Source organism: Rattus rattus, chromosome 5 (genome assembly GCF_011064425.1).
Source record: "Rattus rattus isolate New Zealand chromosome 5, Rrattus_CSIRO_v1, whole genome shotgun sequence".
In the NCBI taxonomy this organism is placed as follows: domain Eukaryota; kingdom Metazoa; phylum Chordata; class Mammalia; order Rodentia; family Muridae; genus Rattus; species Rattus rattus.
In genome coordinates this window covers 57,730,122-57,750,773 of record NC_046158.1, presented here as the reverse complement: position 1 = coordinate 57,750,773, position 20,652 = coordinate 57,730,122, and the positions used below count along the sequence as shown (strand labels likewise).

Sequence of the window (20,652 nt, the reverse complement as noted above, 5' to 3'; positions counted from 1 at the left end):
CTTTTAAATACATTGACACTTTCTGTTCTAAAACAGTATAAATCATTTTCTTTCAAGTTTTCTGTCCCATAAATGAGTTGATTTTATGCATTAATCTTTATGGATGAATTTCTGGTGAGTTAGAATTTTCCTGCTGTGGTAGTATTGTGTGAAACCATGGCTGAGTTACAGTCACAGCTCCTTGCTAGCATGTATCTCATCAGGTAACTTAATCAGATCAGAGTTTAGTTTTCCTCGTACTTTTTTTTTCCCTGAGAATTCCTCATATAAATATCTTTCTTTTTATTAAGTAAATTTGTCAAGTGAGTTGATTTTAGAGAAAGTGGAATGGAACATCGTGTATTCCTTCTATCTGTTAATTTTTTAAAGCATTCATTGTATTCAGAGCACACCTGTAAGTTCCCCCCCCACACCACACCCCTATAGTGAATATAGAAGTTTTTAGTGCAGGTTGTAATTATTCTCTCCGGTTTAGTAGGCGAAGAGTCATGCTGTGAGGGCTAAGTCAGCTGCTGTGGTTATACAGCTATTTTGCAGCACAGTCCTGTCCTAAAACTCACGCCTTTGGCTTCACAGAGGGCATGGGAGAATTTGTTGTTAACATACGTGAGTTCCTGAGTTCAATCCTCAGCACCTAAACCCCCAAATAAAACATAAAGCTATATTCTCTTGTAAGTAGAACAATTATAGTGTGTTAGACGTAGGGTGAGTGATTGAGAAGGGGAATCACAGTTGTTAAGGAAGTTACACTAAATGCGCTGGTTCTAAATACCGTGACACAGACGGTTATTGATGATCGTCTCCACAGTAGACTTCTAGGTAATTATCATAAAGTTTATTATAGCATTCCTAACAACAGCATGCATTTTTTTGAGCAACTATGTCTCAGTCACTTTGCTAAGTACTTTACCTGGATTACCTAAGTTCTTCAAACCCTCATACTGACATGGTGAGGTAAGTATTCTCCCAAAGAAAGACTAGGGGGAGAAAGATATATATTCCCCAGAGCTAGTGAGTGAGAGGTTAGAAGCCTAGCTGAGTTAGATTAGATTTCAGCAGAATCTATCATCAACTGAGGGATGCTCTTTACATACGGCCCACTGTGCAGCATGCACAGAGGTGACCCAACTCTAAACAAAGTCATATATAATTTTATTTTATCCATTGAAGTAGAATTCCTTTTTATTTTGTTGTCCATATAAAAAGGCATATTTCTTTTAAATCTTGGAAAATGAGTAGTGTTTTTATTGATGAATAAAAACTGTTAAGTTATTGATAATACTGTTGATAATACTGTTTAAGTGGATATCCAGATTTTTAAATAAGTAGAATATAAAAGATATATATCATGAAAAGACAATGTATTGAATCATTTTAGGATTCTGTACTGTCTTAGGCTTGGTTTATATAAGGACATGCTAATCTGTAGTTATTTTTTATGAGCAGTATCTTAGTTGTGTGAGTCTTGGTTACTAGTTTTTGTTATACTTGATATCTTGAAAAAAGAAGACAATTTAGAAAACTAGTCTATAAGAAACTATGTCAATATAGTCTGAGGGAAGGCCAGAGTATCCTATTATGTAGAAGTGGATTTGCGTAGTAGCCTTGTCAGACTCATTAAAGGTTAAGTTCTAAACTTAAAAAATTGTTTGATTTAATTATACTGAGAATTGGTACCGCGTTCCTATTTCCCTTTATAAAAATGGGAATGTTTTTATTGGCTTAGAAGCTTGGTGATATTTGAAAAATAGTTTCAATTTGAGCTAAAGTACAAAGTTCATCCTGTAACGATTAATTATTTTTATTCTTGGCTACCGTTTCTTTTTAAGGTATGTAAAATTTCACTGATGGTTTTGCACCTATTTTTATAGCTGCATGTAGTCTTTATTTTTCCTTCTTTCTAGTATTATTTTAAGTTGGCTTAGGAGGACCACAAAGATACTGACAAGGTTAAACACTTACACGGTAGCATTTAAATCTCTATGCATAGTATAAACTATATAACTATTGTCTAATAGAACTGGCTACTTAAGTACCTTATGAATTGTAGCACCATACAGTTTTCATCTTGTATTGTTACTCATAGTCTGCAGTGCATAAGTTTTCTACTGAAAAAGTGTGTCATAATTTGACAATCATTGTTTACACGTAATCTTCTCTCTTTTTATTACAATGCTTCCCCAGCAAGGACAAGTTTGGAAGGTTTGCAAAGCTTTTCACCTTCCCTCTGCCCGCTTGCCCGCTTTCAGATCAGTCTCATGTTTCATAATTCCTCTTTCTGTAATCCACAACATAGCCATAGTAAACCAGAAGGTCAGCTTACAGTACTGTATCTCCTCTCACACCGCAGACATCACTGTAAAAGCATAGGCTTTAAAAGTGGAATAAAAATTTAAATAGGAATGATAGGATTTTCAGTATTTCCTTAAGAAAAAGCATCTCACTTGCACCAGCAGCTGTCCTGTAACTGTGCTGTTCCTAGCTCCCGTTCAGCTTTCCAGTAATGCTTGCAGAGTGCTTTCCAGTTCACCTCAGAGGAGGCTGCTGCTGCGGTCAGGTGCAGACATCTTCATTCTTCAGTGCTCGTGAGCTAGAGCACAGATGTGGTGCCTTGCTTGAGGTGCTGCTGGTATGAGGGAACAGTGTGTAGTCATGCTCAGAGGACAGGCAGCGCACCTGGAGGGTAGAGCAACTCAGTTTTAGCAGCTTCCACTCCTTTTGAACCAGGACTCTTGTATTAAAATTGAATGTTGGTAGTGAATGAGGAAAACATTTTGGAAAAGACATTAAAACATAAGTCTTCATTTTATAACACTTAGAAACATTTTAGGACTCTACTTAATATTTAATTTTGTAATACTTTATCAGCTTCAGATGAATACAATCCTACCTCAAACCAAAAAGGTTTTCATTTTCTTTTCCTTTTTTTAGGTTTGAGCTTTTCCTTCACTGCTGTTCTGCGCTAACTGCTTTAAAACTTTCCACGCGTTCTTTTCAGTAGAAGAGCATCTCTGTACTGTCTCCCATCGCATCTCTCAGCTGTGACAACCCCTGCACTTTGCCTGTTCATTTTATCACCTGCTCACCAAAACCAAGAAACCTTTCTGATTTCTGATTTCAGATTTGCTCTTCTTCCTTGATTTTAGGAAGATACATTTTACTTTTTTTCATTACTGTTGTTTTTTTAGGCATGTGGAGATCCCAAGGCTAAACCATCCTACCTTATTGACAAAAACCTGGAATCTGCTGTGAAATTCATAGTCAGAAAATTTCCTGCTGTAGAAACGCGCAACAACAATGTAAGTTGTCCCAACTTTCTACTTGACATTTCTCATGTATGAGAGCAGCAATTCTCAGTGGAATGTTTTATCTCCTGATAATCTAATGCCATGTGCAACATTTGATGCACAGCTTCTAGACCTTACTTAAATGCTTTTGAAGACAGCACTTGTTTCTCTGAAACTGGAAAAATTCTAACTACATTTTATGTGGAAAATGTTGAATCTTAATTTCTTGCACTATTTTCTTGGAAGACTAGGTAATGGACAGGTAAACAGCTCCCCAAATGTGTGTGACTATTCGGGGAGTCTTTTTATCCTTTCATCAGTAACCTAAGTTTGTTTTGAAGTTGGCAGTGGCTTCGTGGAGCTTGGTTGTTTTAGGAATCAGCTTTTAACATGTGTTTGCTTACCTGCCATTCTCGTAGTTCCCAAGAGCACTTGTAGAAGAAAAGGAGGCTATATATGGTGTTGCATACTAGTTCCTATGTGGAAGCTTTCTTACAAAGTTTGGTCATATTTAGTCATCCTGCTCTGTTTATTTTGGGGCAGTTTTTATGTAGTAAACATGAATGGACAATTTTAGAGTTGTTTTACTGTAACATTTATAAATATTTTATTGGAATGTTTTCACAGGTCATTATTTTGTTCCATATTTTAACTCTTGTTGTCTTCTTGCTTTATGTAAAAATTAAATTTAACAGTTTCCCCTATGAGCTCCCCAATCTTGAGAATCTTTTTAAAGATAAATTGTCATGTTTTTGTCCTGAAATGATTTATGATCCTTGAAGACTTATATTTCCCTTGTTGATAATACTCAAATTTTTTTTAATATAGATAGAAATGTTAGAATTAGTAAAAGTAAGTCAGGTGCTTTTTAAAAAGTCTTGGTTTGGGTTTCTTAAGCTTTTTAAAATACTATTTTATGTCTTTTTTTGATGCTAGTGTTGGTAAAAATCTTGGTTATATTAAAAAAATTGTATTAGTACTTTTTAATTGATTATGTAAAGGAATCACCAAGGTCCTACTAGGAAAAAATTGATTCAAAGCACACACTTTTGAAAAGATAATTATTTAATGTGGATAATTATAAAAAAAAAAAACAACAAAAAAAAGAGCAAGATGGTATTTCATTGAATAATTTCCATATAACCCAAAATTAAAACGTTAAAGTGAATAGGAAACATGCATTCTTTAAAAAAAGAAACAGGTGGGGGTGGCACCTTAATTCCAGCACTCTAGAGGCAAAGGCAAGTAGCTCTCTGTAAGTCTGAGACCAATCTGGTCTACAGAGTGAGCTCAGGGACAGCCAGGGCTAGAGAAACACTGTCTTGAAAAACAATAACAACAACAAATAAACACTTATTCATTTTCAGTTTGTAGTAAGATATTACATATTCTTTCAGATGTGCTGGTCCACTCTTTTGGGCAGAGGCAGGTAGCTCTTGGTGACAGACCAGCTTGGTCTACATTGGGAGTTTGAGGTCCCCAGGGCTGCACAATGAGACTGTCTCACAGAAATGAAAAAGTTACACACTATGGAAAGGACAAGTGAGCTAGAGATAATCAGTAATCTGCTGTCTCTTTGGAGAGATTACATACTCACTCAAAATGAGCTTTAATGAAAACAGTAATTTGCTGTCTCTTCTGAGAGATTACATACTCCCCGGAAGTGAGTTTTAATGAAAAGCTGTCACTTAATTCTGTATATACTTGTTCCTAATAAAGTATCTGACATGAAAATCTCCTAGATTTAGTTTATGTTAATTTTCATATGGCACATTTACTGGATGTAAGATCTTAGACAGTTATTAGGAGCTGATAGGTACATAGACTGTTTAGTAATAGTAAGCACTTTTAAAGGGCCAGTCAGCAGAGTAGTAGTTCTTACTGTTCGCAATATGACTGGCAAGCTGCTTGTGGTGACAGTGCCTTGTAATCTTTGTTCTTCACAGTTTTACTCTCCTCAAAAATTAAAAGCACAATATGGAAATTTTGATACTTTGCTGAGATATGATTTACATGCCATGTAGGTTATCTTTTTGAAGTATATGGTCTAGGGTTTTTAGTATCTCCACAGAAGTATTCTGTGTTTTAGTGTATTCACAGCTTGGTCAGTTTTAGAGCAGTCAATCACCCAGAAGAAATCCTGCCTCCCGAGCACTCAGAATCCCTGTTTCCCTGAGAGCCTCCCAGTCCTAGGGAAGCAGTAAGCACTATCTACTTTCTGTGTCTGTGGCTAGTCTAGAGTTAGTATGAAAATACAACTATAACATGTAATGCTTTGTGACTAGCTTCTGCCATTTAACACAGTGCTTTCAAGGGTTATCCAAATGCTGGCAGATTTTACACTCCATTTCTTTGTTTAGTGGCAATTATCCCACTGTGGATATAAAATACTTTATTCATTCATGACTTGATAGGTGCTCGTGTTCTTTTTACTTTGCTCAGTCATGAATATTAGTATTAAGGACATATGCAGCTTTCAATGCATACATTTGTGATAAGGTTTTTTTTTTCTGTGTTGAATCTATACAAATGATAACATGTTAACTGCTTTAGCAACTGGCCTCAATTTATGCCTGGGCACTTTAATGATGTTGGAAGTCATGAGAGCCTGATGTTGAGTATGTCAAAGAAAGCATTGTTGTGGGCAGCAGGATCGGTGTGTGATGATCCCCACTGCTCTCAGTTTTATTCGTGATCAGGCCCTGTGTGAGCATTCATTGTATATTTAGCTCACCCGCCATTAGGGTGTTTAATCAAATGCCTTATATGTTTCAAAGTATGCTCATGAAATGCAATTTATTATAACGATAACATAGAAGCTTTAAATTATAGGTGCCACTTATTCTGTGTATGCTGGGCTTTGCGTTTGGTAGATTGCATTAAATTCAGACTCTCCAAATTACTGAATTTTCCATTACCATGAAAGTTCAACTGTGCAGATATCCATGTTTTTCCTAGATGCCTGAAGATCTCTTATGATCCAATACAAGGACATCAGTAGAGACCCTTTTTAAACCAGTGTTAACTTTCCATAGGAAATTTTTTAAATCCCAGGTGTGTACTTAAAAATTCTTACTATTTTTTCAAATAATTTTAATTTAAAACTTTCTTCTTTTTTTTCTTTGAATTAACATCTAACATCCAGTTTATCATTAAAAAAAAAAAAAAAGAAAACTATTACCCTGTAATTCCTGTACCTGAAAGGTGGAGGCAGGAAGGTCAGGAGTTCAAGTCCATCCTCAGTTACAGCAAGTTCCAAGCCAAAGTACAAACGAGTGAGCGTAAAACATTCTGTCATTATAGAATTTTCCTATTGTGTGTTTGAGGGTAGTATCTTTGATTTTAATTTCCAAAGAAATTGGAAAATATTAATGCCGAGTAAATATGTATTTTAGGTTCTCTAAGAACAAGTGTGTTGTTGGTGAGTAGAGGGGCAAAGGTATTGGAGGGATTCTGTGCCAGAACAGTCTATTGCCCAAAGAGTTTGAAGATCATGTATTATTTAACCAGAAATGCTTGAAGTTATAGATATTTTCCTTAGGGAGCCCAATATTACAAGAGGCTACGCAACAATTGTTTCCTGTTCAAGTAGTTTACAGCTACTCAAGGAGAGACAAAGCCAGCAGTGGATTCCGCTGTAGAACGTCACTGTTTTTAAACATCACTTTTGTTCCTGTTGCCTGAAAACAGATATATCAAATATCCAGTGGAAGAATGACTTATTAGGTACATGTTCACTGACTTTCACGTGTACTAAACGCTTCCTTAGACTTATATCAGGAACCAAAATCTTTTAAAGCTAAAAATCCCAGTACCTTTAAAAAGGTAAAGTTGATGCAGCTCTCATTCAGGATTCCTGAAAGTAACCCTGTAGAAGAAGAAGATTCCCAGCTTTAAAAGCACGTTTCTAGGGGCTGTAGAGATGGATCATTCGTTCAGAGCACAGGCTGCTCTTCCAGAGGACCTGGATCCAATTTCTAGCACCCACATAGCAGCTCACAACTGTCTGTAACTCCAGTCCCAGAGGATCTGAAACCCTCACACAGACATACATGCAGACAGACACCAACCTGCAGGTCCATGAAATGCAACTAAGTAAATAGTAAAGAGAAGTTAAGAACCAGGTGCCTAGTGGGCATGGTAGCAGTATTGGGGTGGACGTAGGAGCACCCTGGATATGCCTGCTGTGGGAGGGAATTAGAAGGGACATACAGTCATTTAAATCCCTTTTCAGCCAGTCTTTAGGGGACTTTCCTAGTTTTGCCATGCTTCCGTTATGAGAATAGTATAGTGGTTAGAGGGTGGACTGAAGAGTCAGAATTTGAGGTCACGAACTAGTTGAGAGATTTTAGGTAAGTTGTTTGGCATCTGAAGGCATCATTTTTCTTACGTCTAAAGTAAAAATAATCCCTGTCTGAAGGAGCAATTCAGTATGCCTTAAAGCATTTAGCACAGTCTGGCAGATGGCTTTAAAAGGGGCAGCCATTGTTTATGTTACATCTAACTCCCTGCTTTACTTCAAAGCCAGTGTCATGAATTTCCAAATGCTCCCCCCCCCCAGAAACCCCATTTTTGCTTTGAAGAAACAACATGATACTGTCTATTATTTGAACATTTTGAACATTTGAATTTCTGGTAGCTAACACTGAACACTATTCTTTTATTTCTTTCTGCTGTGTTCCCTGCTTTGAACCATTATCTTATAACTTGGTTGCTTAAACTAGAGTCTTTATAGTCTCCTTGGCTTTTATAAAACACCAAGCATTATTTTGGGCCTGCCTTCAGCACTACGCAATTTCATGGGCTTTCCCCATTCCGGTTATTTTATCTGTTAAGACAAGTACCAGCTATCCTAAACCAAACACTGATTTTCATGTTTCCCAGTCTTCTCCACTTGCTATCTCTTCTATTCTCCAACACGGGGAGTAAACCAGACCAATATGTGTGGCTCCTCATACATCTGTCTCTATGGGCCAAACCATTTACTCCTTGTTAAAACTCTGATGTCTAGGAGATATGGGCCAACAATAAAACTTTGGTTTAAAAGAAATGAGTGGGTTGTACAATATGATACATATTGTGGCATTGTACTTCAGTATGAGCGTATGTATTCTCTGATGGGAACTTGGTGAAATGTTGTTTTTAACTTAATTGACCTTGAATTCTAAGAAACTAAAAGAATTTCAGTACGGTGAAAAATAACTCAGGCAATAGTATTATTTTTAAATGACAGCAAGAAGGAAGACCTGATGGTTTTAAACAATCAATATTTACTGGGGTAAGGAAGCAGAAGAAGTATGGACTACATGGGGGTTGAATACAGCAACTCACTGTGTTAGGCACGAGAGGCATTAGAAATGCTTAGAGCAACAAATAGAACCAACGAAAGTTAGTTGTTGGGGATTTTAGGAGACTTAGAAAGTGCACCAGTCACTGAGGCAAGCAGGAGAGCAACTTTGCAATGGGACCTGACATAACGCCCTAACCCAGTCACTGTTGGTGGTCATGAACGCAGATTAGGACGAGGTTGGCACACGCATATTCTCTTACTGTAGGCGTCATCAGGCAGTTGTAACAGAGAAAGAGAGGGGCCAAAATAACTCACTAGGATGATAAGAGAGGATCTGATGAGTGACAGTGGAAGACAAAGGCTGACAGTGAAGGGGCCTCAGAATGAGAGGTGCGGATACTCTCCCTCTAATGCCTTCTAATGTCTCCAAACTTTCCAAGAACTATAGATGCCCCCAAACAACTAAGAGAAGTCAAGGTGACTTAAGAGATAAATTTTATATTTTTGTTTTTTGACTTGCCAGTGAAGAAAACTATCGTTCTATCCTGTGAGCATGTATCCCACATAACCCATGGGTGACCTCACTTCTAGGCTCACCTTTAACTTCCTCCACCAGGCTCACTGCCCTCAAGACTGCAGCTGTGGCCTTGTTACTGTGGGCTTTCTTATACTGCAACACAAGACCTTACCCATTTCCTTTCATTACCAGTTGCTGAGTCATTGTGACTTCAAGGAAATGTGGAACTGTGGTTTCCCCACCATCTTTGACTTTACCTGGGAGTAGTTGTGGAACTGACTTCTAAACTGTATGACTTGCCTTCAGCAACAAGCATGGGGATGTCTTGTGTATGTGAATGTACATCCCTCAGTATATTTTATGTCTCATTTAAAGTCCTTGCTCAGATTTCTTTTTGTTCAGCTTCTCTCATGATGTCTGATACTTTATTTGCAGTATTTGTTGACAAATAATGAATGATACATTATTTACGGATCATATTTCATCCACCTGGCTGTCTGAATCACTCCTGAAATCTCAGAAAGAAAGCAGTTCTGATTCAAAAAATCTTCTCAAACAAAATAAAAATGTCTTTGTGAAGACATGTTTGTAGCAGCATTCATTATTCATAATTCCAAACTAGGAGCTGTTCAGATGCTCATCAACTAACTGATTAATAAATAATTTGTTAATACCCTCCTCCCCAACTGAATATCTGCAAGCTCTTATAAAGGAAGATACATATTTTATTGATACATATTTATGCTACAACTCAACATTAAGTGCGTTATGCTAAGTGAAAGAGTCAGATAAACCAAGCTCTGCATACTGTTGATTCTGTGCTGTAGGAAGTGCCTAGAAAAGGAGAGGTTTGTTGAGACAGGAAGCAGATTATTATTTGCCCAGGGCTGAGAGTCAAATGTGGATTAATTACCTGGAAGCACAGTGTACTCTGCACTTCGGTTGTTGAAGCTCTGAGAAGTAGGTAAATCCTTGTTCTTGTAGAATTTAATTCAAATGGGCAGTGTAGGTGACAAAGTATGCACTTCCTTCTTGAGAGTCAGTAGACTAAATAGGGTGCAAGGTGGAGGTTAGAGAATGCTAGGAGAGACGTTTTCCTCAGCAATACAGCCTTCGCTGAAGAGAAGTGAGCAAAGAATCTGTAGACGCGACTAGGAGTGGACGCAAGAACTCAGATTGGTGACGTGAGCAAGGCCAGTGTGACATCTGTCGATGATGAGAGTTGATAAGAAACTGAGAGGTGCTTGAGGAGGAGGTGGGGGGAAGGGTTGTGGGAGGGGGTGACTGGAACAGGGGCAGTGAGCAGGATGTAAAGTGAATAAGTTAAATAAAATAAAATAAATAAATCAAATGCAACCTTTAGAAAGATAAAAAAGATATTTTAAGCACGCCAGCAGATCACTAGACTTTCAAACCTTATTTTGAAATACCATTATACTTACATAAAGTTTTTAACGTAAAATTCTCAACGCGGTTCTTCCCACTGCAGTAACATATTGCATAATTTTCACTAGAATTGCTTTTTTTCAAGGTAAAATGCTGTGTGCCTTCAGGAGCACACAGTACTGATGCTCTGTGAAGTCACTTGAGGAACTCGAGTCCAAAGAGCAGTCAGGAGCTGCTCTAGCAGTCCAGCCAGTGAGAGCTGTGACGTTTAAAGGATCTCAGTACTGTCTTATCTAACTGTATCTGAGGTGGACGCCTACTGAGATACTGAGCAGATTTTTCCTGAAACTAGACTTCCCTTGTTTCTCTTTTGGCCTTTTGAGACAGGTTGTTAAGCCTAGATGAGGCTAGGCTTACTGGTTGCTGGAGTTATAGATGAGTGCCACTATAAAATAATAAAGAAGATGATAGCTATATTCTTTTTTAGTATTAAGTAATATTTAATTGTAATAAGAAATAGGTATATCTACAGTTCAAAAGTGCTGAACACAATAGTATATGGTTGATGCTATCTTTTTTCTTTCTTTTTCTCTCCCTCTCTTCCAGTTTTTCTCTCTCTCTCCTTCCAACTTGACTACTTTTCTTCCTTCCTTCTTCCTCCAGTCTTTTCTTTCATTCATTCTTGTGTTGGGTGTTGAGCTCAGGGACCTGCACATGCTAGGCAATTATTCTACCAATGAGCTTTTTCTATATCCGTAGAGCTGCCGGTGAAATGCATACTTTAACATTGCATGTCTAACTGGCTCCTAAATTCTCTGGCTCATCGAAATAGGAAACAGAATAAAAGGATAATATTCAAGTATAGGCACGAGCAGGAACTTTCTGAAGGGAACTACAATAGTATTGGAAATAACCTGAAACATTCCAAGTTTGACTTCACAATATTAAAAAGCAGAGTGAAGACACAAACTGCAAAATGGCACATAATCTTTGGCTGTTATACTTATATGGGGATTAATATAAAGAATTGCATAAAAAACATAAAAACATCTTCCAATCAGTAATGGGTTAATTGTTGGCCTGTTTTTTTTAAAATCTGCTTTGATAAGGGTTCTTAAATGCTTCAACCTCCCTTCTAGCCCATCACCCAGAGGTGGGTGGGAAAGAAAGGTTAATAGGAAATGGGCTTGTGGACCGGTTCAGAAATAGTTCTTTGGGGTTCTTTCAGTCTCTGTTGTCAGCCATCCAGTCCTCTAGCAAAACTCCAACATGAATCAGAAGCTACACTCCAGTCCACTTGGCAATCACCACTCACAAATCAGCAAAGCAGTTTGATCCAAAAGAAATGACAACTGGAAAATATCATCCTGAGTGAGCTAACCCAATCACAGAAAGACATACATGGTATGCACTCACTGATAAGTGGCTATTAGCCCAAATGCTTGAATTACCCTAGATGCCTAGAACAAATGAAACTCAAGACAGATGATCAAAATGTGAATGCTTCACTCCTTCTTTAAAAGGGGGAACAAGAATACCCTTGGCAGGGAACAGAGAGGCAAAGATTAAAACAGAGACTGAAGGAACACCCATTCAGAGCCTGCCCCACATGTGGCCCATACATATACAGCCACCCAATTAGACAAGAGGGATGAAGCAAAGAAGTGCAGACCGACAGGAGCCGGATGTAGATCGCTCCTGAGAGACACAGCCAGAATACAGCAAATACAGAGGCGAATGCCAGCAGCAAACCACTGAACTGAGAATAGGACCCCTGTTGAAGGAATCAGAGAAAGAACTGAAGAGCTTGAAGGGCTCGAGACCCCATATGTACAACAAATGCCAAGCAACCAGAGCTTCCAGGGACTAAGCCACTACCTAAAAGACTATACATGGACTGACCCTGGACTCTGACCTCATAGGTAGCAATGAATATCCTAGTAAGAGCACCAGTGGAAGGGAAGCCCTGGGTCCTGCTAAGACTGAACCCCAGTGAACTAGACTGTTGGGGGGAGGCGGCAATGGGGGGGAGGTGGGAGGAGAACATCCATAAGGAAGGGAGGGGAGGGAATGTTTGCCGGAAACCGGAAAGGGAATAACACTCGAAATGTATATAAGAAATACTCAAGTTAATAAAAAAAAAAAAAAAAAAAAAAAAAAAGAAAAAAAAAGATTCTTCAACATAAAAAAAAAAAAAAAAAAAAAAAAAAAAATGACAAGGATCTGCCAATTGGCCTGAGTCTGAGAAGCTGTAAGAAACCACCAGGGTATCACGAGAAGTTCTCTACAGCAAACAAAGGTCAGCAGTGCGGTGCCAGGAGAGCCAGTGCTAGAGCCTCCTCCGACTGTCTGGGGGTCACATTTATATTCTAAACATCACCCATCCCCTCACATGTCTGCTTCAACATAACTGAGTCTCCAAAGGAACCAGACATTTCCACTTCAGTTAATGATCTAAACAGATCTCAGAAGAACCACAAATAATTAATTTTTAAAATGTGTAACATTTTTAGCCTTCAGAGAAATGTAACTAGAACTACTTTGAGACGCCAGTTCATCTTCAAAGAGCTTACTGGCGTCAGAAAACTATTCTGAGATTCGATCTTAACCATGTGAGGATGTCTCTCATTAAGAAAGAATGTTCAGGAACCTGTGCTGCATAGGACTTCCCCCAACTCTCATGCTCTGGAAAACACACTGTGTATGTGTAGAAAGAAAAAGCTTGGGTTGGGGATTTGGCTCAGTGGTAGAGCGCTTGCCTAGCAACCGCAAGGCCCTGGGTTCGGTCCCCAGCTCCGGGAAAAAAAAAAAAAAAAAAAAAAAAAAAAAAAGAAAAGAAAGAAAGGAAGGAAAGGAAGAGAAAAAAAATGAATTTTGAAAAAGGAAACAAATGAGAAGAAAGGCGGCTAGGATGCAGAGAAAGCAAACCCTGTCACTCCTGTGGATGGGAGTGGGAACTGGCACAGCCACTGTGAGTAAGGAAAAGCAAAGTCATGGAAAAATTATGGAAGCTTCCCGGTCATCCTGTGCAGGGCCGTGCTAGTCCTGATGGTTCCACTTTAGCACACATGCTGCTGAAGTGAGCGTGCTAACTATACTCGACCGTGTAGCCATGCTGCTTATGTTAGTGAGTTAGCCCTGCTAAGTGTTGCTTCCTTCAGTAATTTGCCTTTCTTCGAAAAAGACAAAAAGTAGGAAATGCTAAATTTCAATTCCATGGAATTTTGCCTTTCTAAAAAAAATGCCTATTAATTGAACCGAGCAAGATTAACCAACAAAATATTTCAGTTTAAAGATACACAATTTCTATGACTTAAGGTGTGCCTTATTTATTTCAGTTTTTGCAGATTTTATTTTAACGTTAAGAATAAAGGTACCAAGCCAGAAAATGTAAACAATTATACAAATGTTTTGCTAAAGTATTTTCATATATTACAGGATTATGCTTTAAAATTGTTGAATACATGGTTTTTAAAATAGTGCCTCTCAAATGGTCTGCTGTATAACAATATCAGTAATTATTACCCACGTACATTTTAAATCATCTCTGAGCTTGACCCTACCAATGGTTTTTAGGTGTGTCATTTGCCTTGAAAAATACACTATAGTTCTTCCCTTTTTCCTTGTAGTGAAAGCCTGAGAATTGTAATATGTGACATTTCTTATGCATAGTTTTATGAAGCTTTTTTCACTAAAATATGAAACATAATCTTTATTATTAGGTAGAAGTTGTGTGACCCTTATAAAATGTTAGGACTATTGCCAGACACACAGTGCATACTCAGTAAATATTTGTTTCCTGCAAGTACTCTCAAAGGTGTTAGGATTACTTACAAAATGATTTGGTTTTGCTTATTTGAAGAAGTGGTCTGTAGCCTCCATTGTTAGTCCCCAGATTTGAAATGTATAGTTTCTAGGTGTTGACCACTATTCAGTGTTGTCGTGTGCCAGTTCATCCAGTTGTATAAATGTGTTCCCATGTGATGATGGGTGTGCTAGACTTAGAGACGTTCAGTCACTTACCCTTTTTGTATGCATAGCTGGAGAGGGACTTTCTAAAACACTCCTTCCAAATATGTCCTCTGGCACTCTGCATTATGATCCTTTATTTAATACATTTGGCTTGGATACTTCTTGTACTCCAGAATTGCTAAGTACTGAAGACACTAACACCTTGAGTCTTGTACACTGTGTTGTAGAAGGTGACAATGACAAGGACTAGAAAACAATGACTGCCATCAGGAGGGAGTTAGTCAAGCGTGCTTCCTGGAGAATGGGGTTAGTATTTAAGCTGAGTGGTTAGGAGAGTGGGGTTTGGATGTCAGTTACTCCTGTGCATAGAGAACGGCCGTTTGTTTGCTGTGTAGTCTACAGGTGAATGTAGGGGAGACCGAGTCTGGAAAAGCAGGGGGACCAGATTGTAGAGAGCGTTAAAAACTCACACCTTAGGGACTTCCATGTAGTCTGTAGCTGATACAGAGCCTTGTGATATGTTTTGGGAAAGATAAAGGAAAAATTTAGACTAAGGGGAATTTATTATTGACAAGAGAGATGGCAGGTGAGAGTAGAACACATTTGAGAAGACACTGAGGTTTCTGATCTTGGCTGGTATTAAGGATTTAACTTTGCAACATTTGTTTTGGGTTTCATAGATAGCACATCCTTTTATAAATGTTACATTCTTGATATGTGAAGTTTGTGTAAAAGATGGTTAGTGTTTATAAGAGTATGATGCTCGTTGACTGCACACTAGGATACTGAGGTGGGAAGGAAAGCACTGTTAATGATTACCGTAGTGCAGTTGAAATTAGGTTTAAGAAGTCACATAGTAGCCATATTATTCTCATATCGTTTGTTTGTTTTTTGAGAATCTATGTAGATTTCACTGTCCTGGAACTCAATATGTAGATGAGGCTGGCCCTGAACTCACAGAGATCCCTCTGCCTCTCAGTGCTGGGATTAAAGGCAGATTCCATCGTGCCTTTTAGGGTAGGGGACAGGGTTTTTCTGTGTCATAGCCTTGGCTGTCTTGGAACTTGCTTTATAGACCAGGCTGGCCTTAACTCAGGATCTACCTGTCTGTCTCTGCCTGCCGAGCGCTGGATTAAAGATGTTATAGACCAGGCTGGCCTTAACTCAGGATCTGCCTGTCTGTCTCTGCCTGCCGAGCGCTGGATTAAAGATGTTATAGACCAGGCTGGCCTTAACTCAGGATCTGCCTGTCTGTCTCTGCCTGCCGAGCGCTGGATTAAAGATGTTATAGACCAGGCTGGCCTTAACTCAGGATCTGCCTGTCTGTCTCTGCCTGCCGAGCGCTGGATTAAAGATGTTATAGACCAGGCTGGCCTTAACTCAGGATCTGCCTGTCTGTCTCTGTTTGCCGAGTGCTGGACTAAAGATGTGCTTCCACACCTGGCTCCCATCTCTTTCTTTTGAGCCTACTTTTTCCTCTTCTATGTTGAAACCCAAATTTATAGAATTAAATACCAGAAAAGAACCATGATATCAGTCAGAAGTGTTTAATAAAGTTATTGAGCAAGGTAAAGGTATAATCTGAGGACAAGAGATCATGTTTAAGTAGTTATTCACCCGATAATTCTGGATAGTAGTGATTAAAAATGCAGAGAAACATGGAATTGTCTTAAACTGATGTATTGTACAACATAGTTAATTATTCTCACAGAGGAAGCTACACATCGAAGTTACCCATCACATACCACAACTTCTCCCGCAATCACGGAGAGAAATGAGACCACAGTTCTCCTGCTTTCCAGACAGAATTCCTTCTCTAAGTGTCCTCACTAGGAGGCGTTTAGGGTGGTATGCTAGACTGCTTGCTGTTTTCAATTTGCTTTTCCTGGAGAAGCTTCTCTCGATGCTAGGCTCACGTTTGTAAATGTTCTGACTTAACAAAGCGTCCCATTGTAGTTGCTTATAGGCATCTCTTTTCCAGTGCTCACAAGTAAGTATATATGATCTTAGGAGGACCTCAGAATTGTGTGGGCTCTGACAGCATGTTGGGGACTTGTAAATGCTTTCTTGTATTTTCTAGTGTTCTCACATCCCGAGTGCTTCTCAGATGTTTCATGTGTATTTAGATCACCTGGGCTATGTTGTTTAAAAGGCAGTCTTACTCAGCAGGCCTGAGGTGGACAAGAGATTCCACCTTTCTACTGAGGTCCTAACTGATGTTCATTAGAAAATATGCAGACTATCTAGGATCTGGATGATTCCCCGGAATCCTGAGCACCCTGTTAAATAAACCTCAGAAAAGTAGTCTTGCAGAGATGATGAGAATTACTGATTTAGGAAGAAAAGGCAGTATTTGTAAGTTCAATAATTTAACTGAATGGAATACCTTTTCACATTTCCTTCACTCATGTCTAAACTCTAGTCTTGCTTTTTTTCATTTCTTTTTTGTTCTTGTGATTTTTTCTTTTGTTTGATATATTACTGTGTTCTGTGGGTCTGATCAGGAAACCGTTACTGTATTTTATGTTTGTATCTACATTTTATTTTGCATGCGTAACGTGGCTTTGCCTGGATGTTCTTTTTGGTAAGTTCCAAATCTATCTAGCATATTGGTTTTTGTAGTGTAAGCTGTTTTTCATCTTCTTTTCTCCCACTTCTAGTGAACATAGACATGATTTGTTTTTAAGTTTTTTTAAAGAGTTCATTTGATGTATTTTCTTCTAACATTTTTCAGTTTCCACTGCAGTGCAGTTTGGTACTAATCAGCCTTGGTCTGTTTTATGGCCTCCCACTGTCAGCTGCTGATCACTTTTGCAGTTGCTCTCTCAAGTGATTGGGTTTGGAAAAAACCTTAATCATTTAGAAGTCTAAAATTGTGTGCTTCCATATAGCAACCATACAAAAAGATAGTGTACAATGAAACTTGATACTTCTGCTCTGTCTGAAAATAAACTCTTAATTTTTTTTTACAGCAACAGCTTGCACAACTACAGAAAGAAAAATCAGAGATTCTGAAAAATCTGGCATTATATTACTTTACATTTGTAGATGTTATGGAATTTAAGGTATGTATTTTAATATGTAAACTTTAACATTACAAAAACTGATTTATAATTTTCTAATTATATAAATTGCTTTGTCAATTATGTGGTAAAGGAATTTCAGAACCAACGTCTAAGTACACTTTTGTCACTTGTGTTTTCTGAATTTAAAGTTATTTGTTGGGTGCTGAGGCTGTGGCGCGGCGGTAGAGGCCCTGGCTTCAGTCTCAGCGCTTCCTCCGCTCAGCTGGGCTTTCTTTTCAGGACCATGTCTGTGACTTGCTGAATACTATCGACGTCTGCCAAGTCTTCTTTGATATTGTGAGTATCATTTTGGGAAAATGTCCTAATTCTCTGTTTCTAAAGAACTCAGGGAATCAATTGCTTTTCTTTAGACAAAGGTTTAAGTAGCAGGTAAAGTTTAGCATTGTTTATTTGACTTGCAGAATAACTATTTCTTAAAGTAACACTATTGGCATATATTTTTGTATGTTGTAAATTAGCTGTTAATTTTAGTTTTTTATCTTAATATACCTAACTATAACACTGGACATTATTTTTCCTGTAAATTCATACTTGATAGAGTTTCCTTTGTATGACATTTTATAGATTCAAGAAGTCAGGGTGAGAAATGTATCCATTTACTTAATAGTAAGAATATAAAAATTTAAACACTGCTTTTCGCTTTGGTGAGATAGGTACCGATGCGGTTTTCAGTTTTGTTCCTTTCAGCTATAACTAGTTTGATACAGTAGCCAAAGTCCTTTCCTTTTTTCTGTAATTCCCATATTTTACAAGTTTAGAAAAAGAAATTAGAAACACAGAATTGTGGGTAAGCGAGTTTTGCAGGAAGGAAATAAACTTAATTTTTTTTTTTAGACTGTGAACTTTGATTTAACAAAGAACTACTTAGACTTGACTGTGACCTACACAACATTAATGATACTGCTGTCCCGGATTGAAGAAAGGAAGGCCATCATTGGACTGTACAATTATGCACATGAAATGACCCACGGAGCAAGGTAGGCAGACAGCACACAGAATGCTTCTGACCTGCTCAGAGCCTCACACTCATTTGAATTTGATGTGTGTTTTAAGTGACCGAGAATACCCACGCCTTGGTCAGATGATTGTGGACTATGAGCACCCTTTAAAGAAGATGATGGAAGAATTCGTACCCCACAGCAAGGTGAGAGCTGTTTTGTTGCTGTTTGTCGTTTGTTTGTTTGTTTTTCTGAGTTTTTGGAAATGGGGTTTCTTTGTGTAGCCCTGGCTGTTCTGGAACTAGCTCTGTAAACCAGGTTGGTAACCCACAGAGATCCATCTGCGCTTGCCTCCTGAATAACGGGATTAAAGTCCTGCACCACCACTGCCCATCACGAGCTGTCTTTTAGATGTGCAGCAGTACACGTAAGGGATTGTTTACCCACGGGGAGTTAAAGAGATAGCTTAGTTATAACACTTATAATGCATTATGCAAAACTGTTTATTTTTCTAGTGAGTTAGCTGGTTCAGAGTCACAATTGTATAAAGAATATATTGATTATATTATTAAGTTGAGTGTAGCATTTAGAGGTAGTAGAGAGTGTAGTGCAGTATTCTCAGGCCTACTAATATACTCAGAAATATTGTATAATTCACTTAAACAACTTAATTGTCTCTCATTTTCCTTTTGGCTAAACAGTCTTTTTTTTTTTAAAGATTTATTTACTTATTTTATGTATATGAGTACACTGTCACTGTCTTCAGACACCAGAAGAGGGTGCCAGATTCCATTACAGATGGTTGTGAGCCACCATATGGTTGCTGGGAATTGAACTCAGGACCTCTGGAAGAGCAGGCAGTGCTCTTAACTGCTGAGCCATCTCTCCAGCCCAGCTAAACATAGTCTTACAGGAGCAGTTATTCCATGTGTTGTTATAAAAATTGAAGCAATCACTTCATCAAAAGAATTTAGATATATAATATTGCATTAAGAATTTAGATACAAGCCAGGCAGTGGTGGTGCATGACTTTGATCCCAGCATGTGGGAGGCAGAGGCAGGTGGATCTCTTGAGTTCAAGGCCAGCCTGGTTTATAGAGTTTCAGGACAGCCAGGGCTACACAGAGGGAAAGGAATTCACATATGAGGCTGGTGAGAGAGAGCTCAGCAGTTGAGAGCACCAGCTACTCTTTCAGAGGACCAAGGTTTGATTCTCAGCAACCACATGGCAGCTCTCAGCCACCTGTGACTCCAGTTGTAAGAGAGGCAGTGACCTTTTCTGGCCTTTTCAGGTACTGCACACATGTGATACACAGATACACATTGCAAAACTCATAAATGCAATACATTTCACAAACACTTTAAAAAGAGTCTATATACATAGTATTTCATCCTAAGACTTTAGAGTCATAATGTTGAATCAGTTTTAGATGTATTGTGTCTTACTCTGTTGATGAAAAAAAGATGACAGGAATTCTTTGGAAATGATATGAAATGCCCTTTTTTTTTTTTCTTTTTTTTTGGAGCTGGGGACTGAACCCAGGGCCTTGCGGTTGCTAGGCAAGCGCTCTACCACTGAGCCAAATCCCCAACCCCGAAATGCCCTTTTTTTAAAAGATACATTGAAAGATATTGCTTAATAAATTTGACGGGAAGAAATCATCGTGTAACTGTCGTGCAGCAGGACCTGTCAGATCTGAGTGCTTTCAAAAAGCTCAGGCATCTCACCCACCGTCCGTCATCATCACAGTAGTCAGGAGTGACGACCAAGTGAGCCCCTTCCTTGGCAAAAGTAGTGCTAAAAGCAGCACGAAGGCTTGGAGTGTTTGAGCCTTGGTCGCTGTCCTCTTTGTTAACTGAACCTTTGAGTGATACAATGTTTATATGATGCTATAAAGTTTTCTTGATGTTCAGTTATTATCAAGAATTTTCCCAATGTTTTCTCAAATGAACAATTGAAGATACTTTTCCAATTTAATTTCTTCGCATGGCTGTATTAAGTAGTAAAATATTTCTAATCTGAAAACCGTGAACTTAGCATTTCCCTTTTGAGCACTGATGTGACAGCACATGTGGGAAATGCACTAACCTCATGCTCAGGTTGCTGTGAGAACACAGGTCCCCAAAACGGTTACACAAAGCTGTCAAAGTTGTCCGGGGGAGAGAGGTGGGGGGA

The 20,652-nt window shown here is 38.5% G+C and overlaps 1 protein-coding gene across 2 annotated transcripts in view; it reads left to right on the top strand.

Annotated features, from left to right (window-relative positions):
• The window catches only part of Nckap1 (NCK associated protein 1), a 76,900-nt gene that overhangs the window by 7,386 nt on the left and 48,862 nt on the right, over nucleotides 1–20,652 (top strand). The window contains exons 2-7 of one of the 2 annotated variants that reach the window (XM_032903563.1): nucleotides 2,185–2,202; nucleotides 3,189–3,299; nucleotides 17,425–17,517; nucleotides 17,758–17,814; nucleotides 18,373–18,515; nucleotides 18,592–18,682. In XM_032903563.1, coding sequence (XP_032759454.1) covers nucleotides 2,185–2,202; nucleotides 3,189–3,299; nucleotides 17,425–17,517; nucleotides 17,758–17,814; nucleotides 18,373–18,515; nucleotides 18,592–18,682 — 513 coding nt within the window. The remainder of the gene's footprint in view (nucleotides 1–2,184; nucleotides 2,203–3,188; nucleotides 3,300–17,424; nucleotides 17,518–17,757; nucleotides 17,815–18,372; nucleotides 18,516–18,591; nucleotides 18,683–20,652) is intronic. The other variant, XM_032903564.1, reaches the window with a different exon arrangement.